Source organism: Hippoglossus stenolepis, chromosome 10 (genome assembly GCF_022539355.2).
Source record: "Hippoglossus stenolepis isolate QCI-W04-F060 chromosome 10, HSTE1.2, whole genome shotgun sequence".
NCBI classification, from domain to species: Eukaryota; Metazoa; Chordata; class Actinopteri; order Pleuronectiformes; family Pleuronectidae; genus Hippoglossus; species Hippoglossus stenolepis.
In genome coordinates this window covers 9,039,229-9,056,933 of record NC_061492.1, presented here as the reverse complement: position 1 = coordinate 9,056,933, position 17,705 = coordinate 9,039,229, and the positions used below count along the sequence as shown (strand labels likewise).

Below are 17,705 nucleotides of genomic sequence, written 5' to 3'. Positions count from 1 at the left end.
CCCCCCCGAGGAGGCGGCTCGGTTCACTGCAAAGATCAGATCTTTTCAAGTTATCAAATTACTGCTCTTAGAGTAAATCTATGTCCCGGGTCAGAAAGAACAAAGTGCACGATGATAGGAAGGAAATGTGCTCTCAGGCCTGCGCAACAACTTTTTCTCAGTTGCATGTTATGCAAGGTAAAAGCCAGCCTGCTCTGAAAAAACAAGGTACAAGTAGTTGACCTAAAAGAATAATGGTTCTCTGACATTTCTAGGCACTGCTATGAAACAGGAAATAGTTTCAGCACATATTCACCCCAAGGGGAAAACTTTTTTCATGCAAAGCAACTTTTTTCCCAAACACGACTAAAGCCTGTTCACTCTTCCTCTTTTTTCTTTTTTTTTTTAAAGAGACGGTTTCCCTTTAAGCTGAGCGGAGCAGATGGTCCACAACAACTCTCGTGGAAATACCTGAAGTCAGCATATTCCCCGTGCTATAAGCTGGCTAATCAGACATGCACACTATCCCCCAGTGTTATCAAACAAACAATGCAGTGCACATACCCATACACGCCAGCGCGCAACCCTCATAATCCAGTGTGAGGCTTGAGTTTTTTTCACCCCCACTCTCGGGGTAGAAGAGATCGCTTAAAAAAAGAAAGCATGAACATTTCTTTGTCTGGGAATTCAGGGTCAGGTGATTGCCGACAGGAATCCTGGTTGGCTAGAGAGGACTTGCAAAATGTTGGCAGCGAGCCAAGAGGCTGTCTTGCAAGCAGGGCTGGAAATTTGCTGCAAACCTCATTTTCACCCTCATATCCATAGCACAGAGTTCATTTCCATAGCTGGGGGAGGGGTCAGGGGAAGAATAGGGGAGGGAAACGGAGAGGGAGAGACGGAGAAGTCCACTGTAACACAAGGCACATGAAGAAGAAGAAAAAAAAAGAAAGAAAGCAGCAAGATGGCAGTAACCCTTTCAGCCACCATGTCCTGCAGGAGCATGCAGCAGCAACATGCTCTGTGGCAAGAGGCGAACCAAAAGCCAAATAAGGCAATGCATCACATTACTCCTCAGGAAAGAAGCCAAAAACAAAGTCTCTGAGATAATGCGATCAAAGCTTACAAAACGCCAGATGAGAGGAAGTGGAAAAAACATGCACAGTCACAATTTGCATCTTGCAAATCCCCCTCAAACTCCTAGAAGAGTCACTTATTCAAGAGAATCCACCGCTGTTTGGAAAACGCAACTAGCTTCATATTTTACGACATTTCACTCGTGGGACTATTCCAGCATGTCCTGCTAATTTGGCAATATTTCCTCACTGGAGACATTTTTATGGCCGCTCCCCAGAGGAGAGCAGAGGGGGCCGGGGAGGCAGCAGAAATGGAAGACCCCATGTTGATACTAGGGGGAGTCCTCATTATGCCAGAGATGAGGTTGCACGACATCACATTAGCATCAGAAGTCATAACTAAACATGACTACGTGATGATCGAAGGAGCTTTGTATTCATGCAGATGCTGAGTTCAAGATGGATAAATGTGTCACCATAAAAATCAGAGCTCGGATAAATTAAGAAGAGGAACATGTGATTGTTCTGGATGTTCTGGAGTAAAAATACCAACGTACAATAAAGTTACCAACAAATCAGTGTCACCACAGCATCCAGAGAATGTTCTAGAACTCTTGATCAAACCACATGATCCATAAACGACATTTTCATTCTCCACATGGTGGCTTAACATTTGAGATTAAAAGTTTCTGTCATTGAGCTTTCACTCCATCTAAAGATTGTGTGATACAATTGAAAAGCTTCAAAACTGCAAGTAAGTGGACGTTTTAAACTACCATCTCCAAGGTCGAGAGTATGTTCTATTTGTGTTGATCTGTGCTGAAGGGGCTGTGAAAACACATTTCAGCTTGGGCACAATAAACCCTGAAGTCAATTCTCAATAGTTAAGATACCTTCAACAACTAAGGTATCTTATAAATTAAAGGTAGGGTTGGTAATTTCATGTCCTGATAGCCATGAATAAATAAAATCCTCTGAAAGAAGATTTAAAAAAAAGACAACACAAGACTGTAGTAAAGATGGTAGTCAGAAGAGTGAGTCATGGAACAGTCGTCTTCTAGCAGTTGTCAGGCAGTGCACGTTCATGTGTTTTAGTTTTGACGGTGGGATGTATCGGTTGAGTAGCTTTTCCAGGATTACCAACCATATCTTTAAGTGCTTAGAAAATATCCATAACAACTTGGCAATCTCCATTTGCTGAGGAGCCCACGTGAAACAATCAAAACCTGTTAGAAACTGGAACTTTTGTCAACTACTGTTCCCAGAAATTAACTGCAAGAGCTTCATTGGGACAATTTCCATCAAAGAAAAAATCTTGGGTTATCTACAAAACAAATCTGAACCTGGGGTGAAAGGGAAATTAAGGGTCTCTCCCTGGGGACTTAATGGTTAAGCTACATGCTATATAAGCACGATATCCCCAGTTGAATTCTGTCTGGCGGCTTGTTGCATTGTCCTACCGCTCTCTATCTCTTTCTAATGCATGTTTTCAGAGCATTTGGTTGAACTGACCCTTTAATCTAAAATCATTTCATCTCAGCTTCAGGACATCAAAAGCACTCAGAATCATGCAAATCCAAAATTTACTGCAACAATTCCATCCAGGAAGCATAATTCATGTCAAGGCATCAAACAGATGTGTTCACCGCAGCTGCATGTGATTTCTGCTCCGCTAATACAATAGACAAGAACAAAGCCAGGAAACGCAGCAGCCGACAGAGCCAATGGTCCACTGAGATAAATCCGCTGAAATAAATGGTACCTCCATGACATATCAAATGACCCATCAAATACACTTGGCCGTGAACAAACCATGAGCCCTGTCTTTGACCCTGGCGGCTTCAGTCCACGCCTGTCACTCACCCTGCTGTCTGCGGGGCCCGGAGAGAGCTGGGGTACTCACCTCCATCTTCCACTTGGCCAGCCACTCCTCTCTGGTCCGCTTGTTAATGTAATAAGGGTCACCAGCCTGGAAGGTTATTCTGGGTATGGGCCTCTGACGAAGGCCGCTCTCCCAACCAACTCCCCCTCGCAGCCTGCCTCGACCTCCCTGTTTAAGGTGTTAAAAAAAAAAAAGTTAGCTACTTGTTCTTTATCCTTCCTTTAAGCATCTGTGGTAAATCTGTGCCTCCGATCTGTTGCTCGTAAACAAGTGAGTAATTTAAAGTTGGGACAATGGGTTTGTCTTATATCTAAAAAGGTAATGACTCACATGTTCTATGCAATCAGCTTGTGATTGGTCCGGCAGCCAGAAGCGATGCCACAGTGTCTAATCACAACTCCCTGGCAACAGTCTCAAGGTCACCAGCACCAACCGATACGAGGAGCTCCCAAGTGTATTTGATATTTCAAGTCTATACAACATTAGGTACCATTTCTTTCACGAGTCCAAAGCAAGAGAACCCATCAGACTTTCTGGACCTTAGAGATCGGCAACTGTACCAAGCCTCTAGTCTAGCAATGGTTTGGATACAATTTACTTCTAGTGCCAGCTTTCACCACACATTTGTAGGAGAGCGGTTTATTGATACACAGAAATAACATAAAATGTACTGTTTACTATGCAGGATTTGTCGTTGCTGCTTGGAAACACAACATACACATAAGAGAGAGGAAGCTGCGTTAGAAAGAACAAGGCGGGGAACCAGAGAAATAAAACGCCATTTTTTTCACTTTTAGGTTCTCCGCACAACTTTGCCACATCTCCGCACAACTTTGCTTAAAGATGCCACATTGCCAGATTATGCATAATTGCCACCGACGCACACGCCTCTTCCGCTTCTCTGTCCACTGTGGCCTCTGCTCTGTGTGTGTGTGTAGCTCAGCTCCGCCATTGCTCAAACAGACATACATACATGACACGGACAGAGAGCACAGGGGAGAGACGGAGATGTGTCCTGGTCCCTACGTTTTCCCGCCCTCGCACCCTGCACGCTGTTATTGGCTGGGGGCTGCACACCCACTGCCCAAAGGTTGCAGCCCAGAAACAGCAAGATAAGAACTAAGAGAATAGAGGCAGAGGGCAGGGTCACTGCAGATAAATTCAAAACCACACAATTCTAGTGGCTCATAAGTGACGATTGATAGATTGTTTTTCCATGATATTGATTTTTAGAAAAAAAAAAATCCTGTATATTATACCTAAAACAATGATTTTGATATTTGGACAAACCTTTTATTTTTTCAGTTTCTTGCAAAGAATTAGATGAACAATCAATACCACTCTCGTATCTGCCCATTCAATATGAAACTGGAGCCAGCAGCTGATTATGTTAGCTTAGCATAAAGACTGCAAACATTGGGAAACAGCTAGCCTAACCCCAACCCTAACCCCCATCCAATTTCTACCAATCGATCCCATTCACCTAAATCGTACACACTGAACCATTAATCTGTGCAAAGCCACAATGTAAAACAAACAGCTTGTTAAAGAAGTAGTTCAACATTTGGGAAATTAATGCTTTTCTATCTTGCAGAGAGTTAGCTTAGGTCCACAGGAACAGGATCCACTAGCCATTTAGCTTAGCATAAAGACTGGACAAAAAACAGCTTGATCAAAAGGTAAGAAAATCTATCTACCATCACCTTTAAAGGTCGATATTGTTGTGCAAAACAACCAGTCCTACAATTAATAATAAATAATAAGACTAAAGAAGACATTGCTATAACAATACTGACAACATATCAGTGTGGTTGCATGTTCTATTCATTATCTGTCCTTTTCCAAGTCAAGAAAAGCTGTTTTGCTTCTGTTCAATCTGCGCCGCGATCATCCATCATGCAGGTGAGCGGGGGACTCACGGTTTGTGTCAGGAAAGATAGTTCAAAAACAGCCCTGGGAAGTGCGAAAGACACCTCAAGAGTTACATCAGCCAGACAACAAAGACACAAACAGATCAGAAATCTTACCTCGGTCTTGACAGCATCGGCCCCGTCCTCCTCCGAGAGCTCCACATCTAGGAGAGAAGACAGCGACACAATGGATGGCCTGAATCACTCACAGGAGACTGGAAATTTGCCACATGGCTTTTTTCCCCTGTATCTGTGTTAAATTTTAAGTGGCCTCTCATTCATCACATTTTTTATTAACCCAGATTGTTAGGCTTGCCCTCCATACCGTCCCATTGACTCAATGTTGGATCAAATCAAAGTCAAATTAATAAATCCGCTGAGAGACGCCGGCTCTGGAGAACTCAAAGTCAGCATGCGATGACGGGAGCATGTACGCTCAGGTGCCAGACGGGTGGGTTGTGGCTGCCCAGGTTACGACGAGTGTGGAGAGGGGCCACGTTTATTTTGGCAGATGTCATACTCCTGACCTTGTATCCCCCCGACTTCATGAGACACACAGCCGGTTGCTATTAGCATGACCCCTCCCACGCTGCTGACGCTGAACCGTAACTACATACGGCTCCACTTCTGTGACTCGGGGGCAGTGTATAACCTCCCTGCCAATTTCCAACACCTCAACTATAGAAGTTATGTAGAAGTGGACAGTGTGGAAACCGTCTGTGTTATTTGGAAAAGCAAAAGCTGGTTGAGCCTAAAGATATTGCTTGTTGTGCCTAAACTCAAGTGTCCTATTATGTGTACGACACAGCTGAAAAGTTGTCAAATACCATTACTAAGTAGAGTTTTAAAGTTTAAAAGGTTTCATTATTACCTTGGAAGCAGCAGATGAGAAAATGATCTCACCTCAAATTCCGTTTAGTAGCTGCTTTGATGATTTTGCATGATCTTCATCAGCAGATGGCGTTTGTCCAGAAAATTTTAACTTTTTTTTTTTACAAGCACTTGAAGACGTTTGAAGCGCTTAACAAGATGGACAAGTGTTCATTAATACAACCATGGCAACTACGAAAATACCATCTGCTGATGGAGATCATGTGATGACACTGAAAAGCTCCAGAACTGATGCTGGCATGTTTTTCAACTTTTCTCTAACTTCTTTCTGCTACATTTTACTTCTGCTCCACCTCATTACAGATTTTTACTACACTACATTTATGTGACAGATATGATCAATTCTTAATTTACAAAAAGACAATTTAAAAGAATGTAATGGAAATATTAATGAAAGACAAGCAGGACCTATTTATTGGATCAGTATCTGTGTTTCCTGATATAATATTAAAACTTTTATTTTACAGAATAAACAATGCAGAAAACTTTTTTGATCAGAGTTCTATTTATTTGGTTGTATTTGTGTTTTCTTTTTCATTGCAGTAATAATACAATTATGATTAAACTGGAAAATATGAGGGTTTGAAAATGACATCTTAGGAATCACTGCCAAATTCTTTTCAACACACACACACACACATATACATCTCTGCCAATATATCCGTATAAGATTTTTTTTAATTCCCTAATACCGACATTAGCATCTGCTGCCAAAAGTCCATATGATTTGGGCTCTAAATGAAACATCTGCCATAAAAGTTTTACATGGGAAAGAAAATGTGCATAGTTGCGAAACAGAGGTGCAGCAGCAGCAAGGCAAAGATTGTCAAAATAGCACAGAAAACATTTGGTGAAACATCCACTGAAGCCACAGTCTAATAAAAGTGTCTTAACCACAATAAAAGTTGGGATTTCCCATTAACCCGGCCGTGATTTAAGATCTGGAGGTCTATGACAACAAGAGCATGTTATTCATTCTTAAACAGCTTTGTTTGCCTGAGTTCAGCAGAGCAGTGAGGGGTGAGCCAGGGAGCACGGAATACCACCCAACCAAAACATGATTCTCACCCACAGCGGCAGAGAAAGAGATAAGGAGGCCAAAAAAAATCAGCCTCATCACTGAAGCTCACATCAACACCTTAAATGATTAATTTGAGTGTAAGCGAGTGTTTCTGAAAATGAGCAGGATGATAGGACACCGGCCGAGTACGTACACATCACTGTAGCAGCTGTGTCCTTTATGAGCAAGGTGGCACAGCCTGAGTAAACATGACTATCTACTTCATCCAAGCCCCAACACTATCATAACACTTGAGTCCTAGAGGCTAAAGACAACTTTTGATGGCGGGTTTTCTGCACAGCCAACTCTGGCTTGTCGGTGAAGTACCCTACAAACCTGTCCTAACAATAGTCTGCTCTCTTAGCAGCCTCTTCAAGTTGGTTCCATGTGTAGCTGAGCCCCCTGTTCCTCCCTCCCCTCTTTGCTCTCGTGTTTTTTTTTCCATCACTCCCTCCTGGTCTCGTCGTCCTCATCGGGAATAAGTGACTATATAACAAATCGGTGAGGCGGCGCGGACTGCCAAGGTCATTGGGTTTGTAAAGGGGAGCTGGCTAACGCTGCCCACAGAGAGTATACCATGCCAGTTTGAGCGCAGTCCAGCGCTCGTATTGCTGGAGCTCAGTTCCTCCTCCCTGTGCCCTCCAGATGGATGACACAAACCCCGTTCAGCTGTCAATCGATCCAGCACTCTGCCCAAACCAAGGCCTCTCTCCCCTCTAAGATAAACTTATACCTACACTCCCTCTACACTCCCTGTCTACACAACTGTAGATCATTTTTTGAACTGATATGTTCCCCGCCGTCCTCATTTTTTGAAATCTTTGCCCACACGACCTTCATTCTACAAAATATCTTCGCACAGACGAGAAAACAAAAAACAACTACAAACAAGAATGCCGGGCCAGTAGGTGGTGATAATGTCTACATCAACGATCCGTCAAATACCAGAGAAGAACACTGTGGTTAAGTAATATTGGGGAGGCAGACATCTGTGAATGCTAGTAATGTCGTGCAGTGATGCTGAATTTTGCTGCAAACTTGTAATTGGACCTAGCGGTGCAAAACAAACGTAGACAAACCGGTATATCATATCGCCCCCATTGGCGTTGCTGTTGCTCGCTCATTACCCAAAGCAACAGTGGGCTCGGGACACACAGAAACCGGAGGCATTTTGGAAGGCGCTTGTAAGAATCGCAGTTTAAGTGACTTATAACGACGTATGTTTGTGGACGAGAGGAACAAACGCAGAGGAAAAAGTTTGTGTGGCGAAATATCTGCATTAGTGTGAACAAGGCGTCAAACTTGTTCTATCACGGTGCTCATTTCTCCTTAGTCCCATTCTGATTTATCTTACAGTAAAATCTCTTACATCATGAAGGTACAACAGTGTTTGGGTTTTCTTGCATCTCTAAAGGATTTAGTAATTATTTCTGAGCAGGATTGTGGGAACTTTTCACTGATGCAACATCGCCAGGGTGATTTTCTCACACTTGAAAAAACCCAAAGACTTGGCCGAGTAAAACTCATTATTACTTATTCACAGCTTTTGTAATTTGATTATCCAGTCTCAATCTTCTGCCTCACCGAGCTTTAATTCCACATCCTCATTAAAAACTAAACACTGTGTAAAATGTGAGTGTTAAGACAGTTCAGCCTATTTAAAAAACAAAACTCACCCAGATGATAGAAAATATTGATTCTTTCTGTTTCATGCTAAAGCTGGGCAGCACTGATTGGATCCAGCGTTACAAACAGGGTTATCCCCGGTTTCTATTTGGAAGTGAAGCAACAGCTCGGAGACGCACAGACCAGGTGAATACAGAAAGCAGACCCAGTTTGTAAAGAGCTCTGGGCGCGATGCCATCCACCTGGCAGGGCCCCCGACGGGGAGGCGGCCACAACAGAGACCTGCCAGCTCCCAACAGAGGCTCGTTGCCAGGAGACGCGTGGCTCCTCCCCCGGCTTTATTTACTGCACTCCTCATCAAGGTCATAGCCAGTGTCTCTGCGGCGGAGAGAGGAGCGAGAGCGACACGTGGCTGAGAGAGCGAGGGCTGAAAGTGTGTGAGGGGGGGGGGCGTCTAAGTGATATGGTTAATCTCCATCTTGGACTAGAAACTACCTGTCGGCGCCGCTGATTTATATCACCTTTATATGCTAATTTTATCCACATTCTGCTCTGTAGCTGCTGCACATTCAGTTCAGTGTGACCGAAATTCAATTAAAAATAGTTTATTATAATGAAAACGACAGTTTGCATTTAATCTAGTCGTTAAATTTTATGTAAGGGTGTAATCTCAGCTAACTGTCATTTCATAAGTCATTTTTAAGTTATTATAATTATTTAAGGGGGGAAAAATGCTGCAACGTCACATATTCAAGCTTTTTTTCCCTAATAATTAGGTCAACTGATGATTGTTTTCACAGTTTATTAATTCATTACTTTATCCCAATTTATCATTTTGTCCAATCCAGAAAAAGCCCATAAAACCCATTAAAACTCAGTTTATTACAACCTGAAGCAGAGAAAAACAGCAAATAATCAAATTTAAGGAGCTGAAGCCAGAGAATGTCTCACATGTTTGCTTTCAGAATGATTTAAAGGATTAATAACTTACCAGAGGAGTTGCAGATTTATTGACAAATGAATTAAATCAGCGAGTTGTGTCAGATCTACACAGAAGTAACTACTTCAATACAATCGGAATAGTTAGTGTCCAGAGGCAAACTGTGCAACAACTACCAGCTCTTCAGATTTAAACTGGCTGAGGTCGACTCCCCTTGTTCGACATCACACATCTTAGATTTGGTCTCTCTATCACACTGGAGACGACTGTTTCTCCATCTTAACTTCTGTCTTGGTCACACACACATTCAAATGTCCACCCATAGTGAAAGCGTTTGGTAAACCGCATGGAGACATTCAGAAGGGAAATTTATCATTCAAACATTCAGTATAGTATATGCATAATATAATTATTAACAGTTTAAGAATTATTATACATCTAATTTCCTCTGCAGACCTAATATTTAGTGGTGCCTGTTCTTCCCAGCACTGTGCAGCAGCTTGAATGCATCACTGTGTTACTAATCCCAGTAGTGTCAGTGTCATATTGTGAGTGTGGAGCTGTGTAGACCCATTCAATCCGACATCCACTTACAGTTCATTACTCAACATCTTGTACAAGTCCCACACACGTGACTTTTCCCGCCGGACCCGCAGAGAGAGAGAGAGAAGAGAGAAGAGAGAAAGAGAGAGAGAGAGAGAGAGAGAGAGAGGAGATCTAAAAGTGAAAAAAAAACACTCACATTTCGTTGGGCGTTCCAGTTTCCGCCTCCCTCTTTTCTTGTGCGGCGTCATCAGGCTGTCGTCTCTTTCTGAGTCGTGCTCCTCGCGACTGGCCAGGAATCCGTTCTCCTGGGAAGGGCTCGGGCTCTGACCCTGGGAGCTGTCCTCTGCCCGGCAGGAGGAAGGGCCTCTGGGGATCCCGTTCTCCACTTCCCTCTTCTCCTGTTTGGGGAAGCAGGCGTCTGACGTCCTGTCTCTGCGCCCGCCCATGTCTCCGTTGTGGACCTGTGCCATGGACGGCCTTCCAACCCCGGGGTAGCTGTTGCCCACTCCGTCTTTGAGGGCGCCACAGCTCTCAACCTGCCGGCAGAGCAAGGGAACGTCGAAATGTTAACATCCTGGCAATCTATCAACTTTATAGATGGCTGTTGCCGCAGCGGTATGTTACAGTTGGATGTGACGAAGGTGTACGGCATTGTTGTGCCTGTCAGATGCTATGACACATGTAGCGCTGAACAAACTGTAGCCGTCTGTGCAGTAAACAAGCCCTTTCAGGATGTACAGCAAATCATCCAGCGTGCTTGAAATAAGACCATCTGAGCGAGTGACAGTAAAACAGCTGGCGCTATCACAGTGATGATAAGCACTCTTCCGACTTTGTTGGCTAAATGGGTTAGCTTGAATTGAGATTGTCAATTAAAGCTTTCATCCATTTCATATTAGATGAGCTCAATTTCATCCCCTAAGCCTCCTCGGCTGCATCTGAGCAGAATCAAACACGTAGCTCAACTTCTACACTTATTAGCCGGTGAATTATGGCGTTTCCTATTTAGCTCTGTTAAACCGGAGTTGTAAAACTTCAAAGCTGTGCCAGTAAATCTGCTGTACAGCCATTAAGTTGGGAAGTGAGGAAGGGATTACATTACAGTTCATCAGGTACACTACTGAGCTATCTGGAGTCATGCATTCATCATTACAGCAGCACGGAAATATGTAAAGAATGTTGGCTGTTTGACAACGGAGACGGTTTTTTCTCTCTCTCCGTCCAGTTTGAAACGCCCAGTTAAACTATTTCATTCTATGCATGGGAGTAAATTCAAAGAGCGCTGACCCAACTGAAACTGCAGTTCAAGTTACAGCGGCAGACATTCAGCTCTTACACCTAAAAAAAGCACCAACAATCTGAGAGGGCCTAGAAATCAAATCTAAAGTGTTTGAGGAAACGTGATCGTGTTTCTGCCGCAGTCTAAAAATAGTTAAAAACACACTTTCTCAGACAATCCCATTACTGGTTCAGGGCGAGCAGAAAGTGGAGCATGTCTTGTGAGATCAGACTGTCAACACTGATGAGAGCGGCGCTGGCGCTTTCATCTCCTGCAGATGTAGGTACAGCAGTTTGCATTGAAGGCAGGCGACGATAACACCTCAGGAGGCGTCAGTCTGCCAGCGAACACAAGACCCTGTGCTGCAAGCTAAAAAGGTCAAATGTAATCTGATTCTCGCAGGCTGAATAGGCAAACACGACGTAAACTGGCTTTAATGTGACCCAGAGACCCATAAAACCTCTGTGTGAAGAATAAAATGCAAACGGCACAGAACAAACTTCAGTGGAAGTCGTACTGTATCATAAAAATATATAGATCAAGCATAAAAGTTGGTTTTTGAACATTCTTCGCACCACAAAACTATAAATGCTTTTCATTATTGTAGTAACTGAGAACACGTTTACTATAAATGTTACACTCAGGCAAACAGTGGCGCGCTTCAAAATCTATTTGACTCAGAATGAAAAAAACAAACACAATTCAGACAACATTATCATTCATAATCAGTGCGCGAATCAGTGTGCGCGCACGCACGCACGCACGCACGCACGCATGCACACCTAATTCTAACCCTAAAACCAAGTCTTAAGCCTCAAACAGCCCATAAAGCGATGATCAGCCAAGAAGATATAGGCTGTATGGTCCTACAAAGATTTCTTGTACATACATACAAAAACATACACACACACAAAGCAAACAAACACGAAACAAACTCATGGTTGTGTGTTCCAGCGCACACACACAACTACAACGACAGAATTATGCAACAGATTAGTGGCCCAGTGAACTACACGAGGCCCCAGCCAGAGGTCAGAGGTCACAGTCAGTAAATCAGGCGGCTCAGACAGGCAGACAGAGGTCAAACCAAAACACTGACTAACTAATCCAAACTACTGCTGCGGCATTACAACTCACCCCCCCACACCACCCCCCGCTGCCACATGTAGTCGTTTATAACATGTTTACTAAAATATTCAAGCTGTTATTCAAGCAATATTTCAACAATGGGTCAAAGAAGATGTGGAAGATAAACCTACAGATAAATATCATCCAACTTGAAAGTCCTCAGCTATATGTAGTATTTTTTCGGTTCATTCTTTTTTTTTTGTGCAACGTAAATTTACTGTCTCGGTTTAATGTCACTGCTCATATCAGTGTAGTGGCAGAAAGCTTCACCTTAAATGACTTAAATCTTACCGGCACCAAACTGAGCATTTAGCCGCTAAAGAGTTAGATACGTTACTCAGTAGTTGGTGGAGACCAAAAACAGAGAGAAAAAGATGAATGAAAAGAGGTAGGGCTGATTTAATTATACAGTAGATTTTAAATAAATTACTGTTGATATTTAATGCAAACCTCTGAGACCACTGACATGTTTCTATGGTATAAAATATACAGGCGGACAGACTTTTTATATATTGTTAAGATAAGATAATGTTATAATGATCTCGAGGTGGGAGCAGATTACTGAATGTTATTACCAGTTGAACATTCTTCACCCTCCTACACTGACTGAAAGCACTGGGTATTACAGTCTTGACCCATGATAGTAAAGAGGGGTCAACAGAAGTTAATATTTAAAATGTAAAACCCTGTGAAATGAGGTGAAAGAGTTTACACTTTGCCTCTTTGTGTATTTTCCCTCAAAAAGGTTAGGCTCAGGTAACATACCACCTTTATCAGCAGCTCTACTTGTGTTTTTACCACAGAACAGAAACACGTCCACCGCTGATCCACGACGGAGAACCTTCCGTGTCTGTTTGAGGCACATTGTAATTTGGCAGCTACGTGTTTGAGTGACAGTCTCGTTTGGAGAAGAAGAAAAACAAGAGTGAAGCAGCGGTCGTCTGACGTCTGCGCATGTTTCTGATAATAGCTTTTTCTTTATCGTATATTGTTACTGTCACTCAGAACCTTCATATAGTTTTATCTGGAAATATCTTTCCAACCCCATTTTTGTTTTGTGGAATGACTCTGTTTTTTAGTTTTATTTTTTAATTAATGAACATGATCTTTAAGCACAGGCTGATGTGATAAATGCAAATGTTAAAAAACATCTCGGGGGGGGGGAAACAACACTCCCAGATACATGCTGGCCCAAGAGTCATTATCACATCAGGGCTTTTAACTACAAAAGTAGTTTACAAATTCGTGTAGTTTCTGTGTGTGACTTACAAACATGGTGTAATGTTTATTCATCAGTACAAAGACGTGCATGTACCAGGCTGATGATATATTGTGCAGATATTGAATTCTTTTTTTCCACAACCCAGTGTTTCACCAAAACCTTTGACTATGAAGGCAAACACTTAAGGCTGAGTTACAACTAGGTCAAATAATATGATAGAAGGTTTATAGCTGTTCCAGAAGGCCTCACTCCATAGGGGGAATGAAAAGCCTGCTGTCATAGAGAAGCAGGAGATGTAGCAAAATGCAAATGGCGCACGGTGGAAGTTCAGGCTTCACCAATTCAGTCTGACTATCAGGATGTGTGGAGACGTTGCTGTCCGATAAACCTCCACAGGCATTTTGTTTGAAGGATGCTGAGGCCACAGCTGACTCCAACCAAACCTGATGCACCAGATGTCTTTTTTACACAGAACCATCTGGGGAGGATTTGCCGGAGAAAGGCAGGCGCTTTTAAAAAAATACTCGACAGGTGATTGGATGAATCATCCGTCGATCACCGTCTATCACGGTTGCCGAAGCCATTGACGTTTACGTTCACACATGCACCTCCTCCGGACAAAATACGGAGGAGGTGCAGAGTCCAGTGCATGTCTGAAAGCAGCTTAAGAAACTGATAAGCACACTCCCTTTCACCCCATCTTTGAGTAGGAGGTTTCAGAGCAACTGCCACAACTTCAGGTGAACATGCGTTGTATAAACTATTTCCTTTTTTTTGCCATGTTGCCTTTTATTTGACCCGGAGATATTGAAGAGACAGAGGAAACAGCACAGATTCTTCACCATGCTCAACGTCCAGCTGATCTCTAATCTTGACTCAGAGCAATATTCAACCAAGACATGTGGAAAACTGACAGAAAATCACTGTAAAACCATCACTATATATGAACGGATGGATGTAGATATGACAGTCAACACTCACTGGAAACTGCTTGCGCTTTCTTCCCGGCTTGCCACTTTTACAAGGGGCACTGCTGTGAGCAGACTTCTCCTCCGGCTTCAGGTCCATATCCAGTATCGTGCTCTCCCCCTGTGAACAGAAAGAACACACCATGATTTGGACACAGTATCCTCCACATATTTTATTTATGGGGATGTCAAGTTTGCTCATAAGGCCTGGATGTCTGTTCCCATTATGAATTTGTACATTCACCTCAGTCAAAGACACAGCAGAAGTGATACTAGACCCACAGGACGCACACAAAACTGCACCTCGGTAAAACACTTGAACATTTGGGGGAAGTGCAGCGGGTCCTTGAGTGGGTTTGGTTGAGTGGACAATGAAACAGATAGAAACTGAATGACACGTCCCTTTGAACTCGGCTGAAGTGAAAGCTCCGCGGACGCAGCGCTGACCTTCCTCAGACAATCCCCCTCTTGACACGGCTACAAAGACGTCGGCCGGCCCCCACCTTCCCTTGCTGCAATTTCTTTTTGATTAATAAAACCGTCTACCCCTGCGAACAAAGCCCCATGTCCGCCGCCACCAAGCACCCCTGGGGTTGATGGGAGAAAAGATGATCCTAATGTAGATGCTTTGAGTGTCAATATTGACTGAATAGGACCACCAGCACCAAGTCTGAATGCAAGGCCATTCCTGACAGCTGCGGTGGGGGGGGGGTGGAGGATGAGGTCCTTATTAAATTCCTCCAGTAGTGAATGCAAGATTCCATCAATAATAAATTTGGATACTTTCAACGATGATAGAAGACTGAACATATTTCATTACTTTGTCGTTGTACATGGATTTAAATTCAACGTGGGAATTCCAGAAGAAAAGTAGAGGAGAACTCTAAATTGACCGTATGAATGTGAGCCCCCCCCCAGGGATAAGCGTTACAGATAATAATAATTATTATTTTTATTATATAATTCACATAACCAGGAATAAGTGAAGCACCTTTAATGACTCCAATAAGAATCAAACACATTACAGTTACATCATCGTTCTGCCTAGGGTGTTAGGTGTTAGACCTCTTAACATGATTAAAGAATAATGGTGATATGCAGGCTATGGAGCAATGAGTGGTGTATTTCAGATATGCACATACACATATGTGTCCCTTTACGTATACTAGTCCAATGCCCCTTTCTCTTTCTGCAAAACTGCAAAAGTGACTTGGAGTAATTGAGGCAAGAAAAGAGAGGCTACAGGACGCAGTCTGCCGAACCCTGAACTCTGGATGCTGAGAATGAAACTGGTTACATCCTCTTATCCACCTGGAACTCTGAAGAATCTCTGCGTGGATTCAATAATTCTGCAAAAAATCACTTTGTTTTAAACCTGCTCACGTCGCCGCTCCTTTGTTCCAATGACAATTCCAAAACCTCACAATGTGCACTTTAAGGTCTTGTCCAGCCCATATTAGATTTGGGCCGTTTGGCAAACTCCATCTGCAGATGACGGTCATGAGTTATAATCAAAAGCGCCAGGGCAGCTACTGAAAGGGCTTTGGGGTGAGAACGTTTTCTGAGCTGCTGTTTTCAAAATTAAGAGTAAACTCTGAACCTAATTTAACGTAATTCTGTCTGTTGATGAAAACCAGAGCTGTGTGGTGACGATCACATTAGGGTTTTTGGTTAGTTATCCTCAAATATTGACCGGCTGGAGTAACGTATCACTGATATCAAAATGTGTGATGGTGTATTGTGAGATTTGCACCTGTGGCCCTGTTTAAATACTGCTGCCGCCATTTGGAGATATCAACAATTGTAACCACGACTAAAAAGTTTGCAGTGGAAATACGGTTCAGGTCACAGAATAATGTGTAACACCAACCACAGACATTTGCAAAATCTCATCATCTTCTTATTTTTCTGTCTCTATGTTGTCGACTGTACGGTTAAACCCCCCAAAAGCATAAAAACACTCAAGGCTTTGGAGGACGATCAGATTCCAAAAGACAATTGTTAAATAATGTAAAAGGTGGAGGATGACAATAAACACAGGCATGGGTTTGAAAGGTCAGGCCGTGTTACTCCCTGAGAGTGTTTGCTCCTCAAATGGAATAAATCCATCAACCATTAGTGTCCCTGGGTGACAAACTGATTTGCATAAAGAGATGGATTTGATCGGAGTAAGGAATCATGTGATTAATGAGGTTATAACTGATTTTAAAAAATGGCATGAAAACTGAATATTAATAACTTTCTGTATATAAATACAGAGGTTTGCTAATGAGCTGTTACAGGTTCTTTCAAAAGTAGATGCTTTTGAGAGAGAATGTGTTTTTCCCAGACATGGTGCCGGGTCCCGCTGTAATTGAATAGAGAGTCTGGTGCTCTGGTTTTTTTCATTACGATTTGCATAGATAATAGCACGTTTTTGAGTGCCGCCTGGTGAGCAGCCTCATTTGGGGGAACCACTTATACAGATGACACAATTCAGCAGTGCCTGGCTATATGTGCGGGAGTAGCCTAACCAACTCCGCTCAGCCTGAAAGCGTGGACACACTGAATGAAATTAGCACGCCATTTTCCCACACAGCTTCACCCTATAAAAAAAAAAAAACAGAAAAAGCCTGATACATGATTTGTTGTAGCCCGGAGTGAACCCTTCTACACTGTCAATATCTCTGCACTATTTCCGTCTGCTTAGCTGGTTATTTAAGGCAATGTCTGTTGCCAGGCAACAAGACTAAGGGCAGTACTGTGTAATGGGAACATGGAGGAAGAGGACAGCCGCCCCCAGTAGAGCCATTCCAGCTCCAGTTCAACCTACACCAGCCAACGCCCACGTCACCAACCACCATTACACCAGCAAATTGTCACATAATCCAGCTTCACCGAGCAGCAGCGTGCTCGTGATGCTGCTGCCGCCGTGGAGCGTGATGCTGCAGCTGCACATGGTCTGTAACAATGAGCGTGTCTGCATCATGGAGGGTGACACGGCACTCCCCTGTGACTCGGATTCCTACGTGAGAATCAGAGCATCAACGTCAATCAATGCACCTAAATCCATCCCAGTAAGTCTTTGGATTAGAGGGATCAATAAGGCTTTAGCTTGACTGACTGATTAACTCCATTCATAAAATTGGGGAAGATTTTAAATGGCTTTGACTTGAAATAACAGTACAAACAACATTGCTCTTATTCTAAGCCTCAATCCAG

The 17,705-nt window shown here is 43.0% G+C and overlaps 1 protein-coding gene across 4 annotated transcripts in view; it reads right to left on the bottom strand.

Annotated features, from left to right (window-relative positions):
• dnmt3ab (DNA (cytosine-5-)-methyltransferase 3 alpha b) overlaps positions 1-17,705 on the bottom strand; it is a 37,941-nt gene that overhangs the window by 17,794 nt on the left and 2,442 nt on the right. For 2 of the 4 annotated variants that reach the window (XM_035167713.2, XM_035167714.2), the window contains exons 3-6: positions 14,518-14,625; positions 10,104-10,443; positions 4,962-5,008; positions 2,956-3,102 (exon numbers count right to left, since the gene is read on the bottom strand). In XM_035167713.2, coding sequence (XP_035023604.2) covers positions 2,956-3,102; positions 4,962-5,008; positions 10,104-10,443; positions 14,518-14,625 — 642 coding nt within the window. The remainder of the gene's footprint in view (positions 1-2,955; positions 3,103-4,961; positions 5,009-10,103; positions 10,444-14,517; positions 14,626-17,705) is intronic. The other 2 variants (XM_035167716.2, XM_035167717.2) reach the window with 1 other exon arrangement.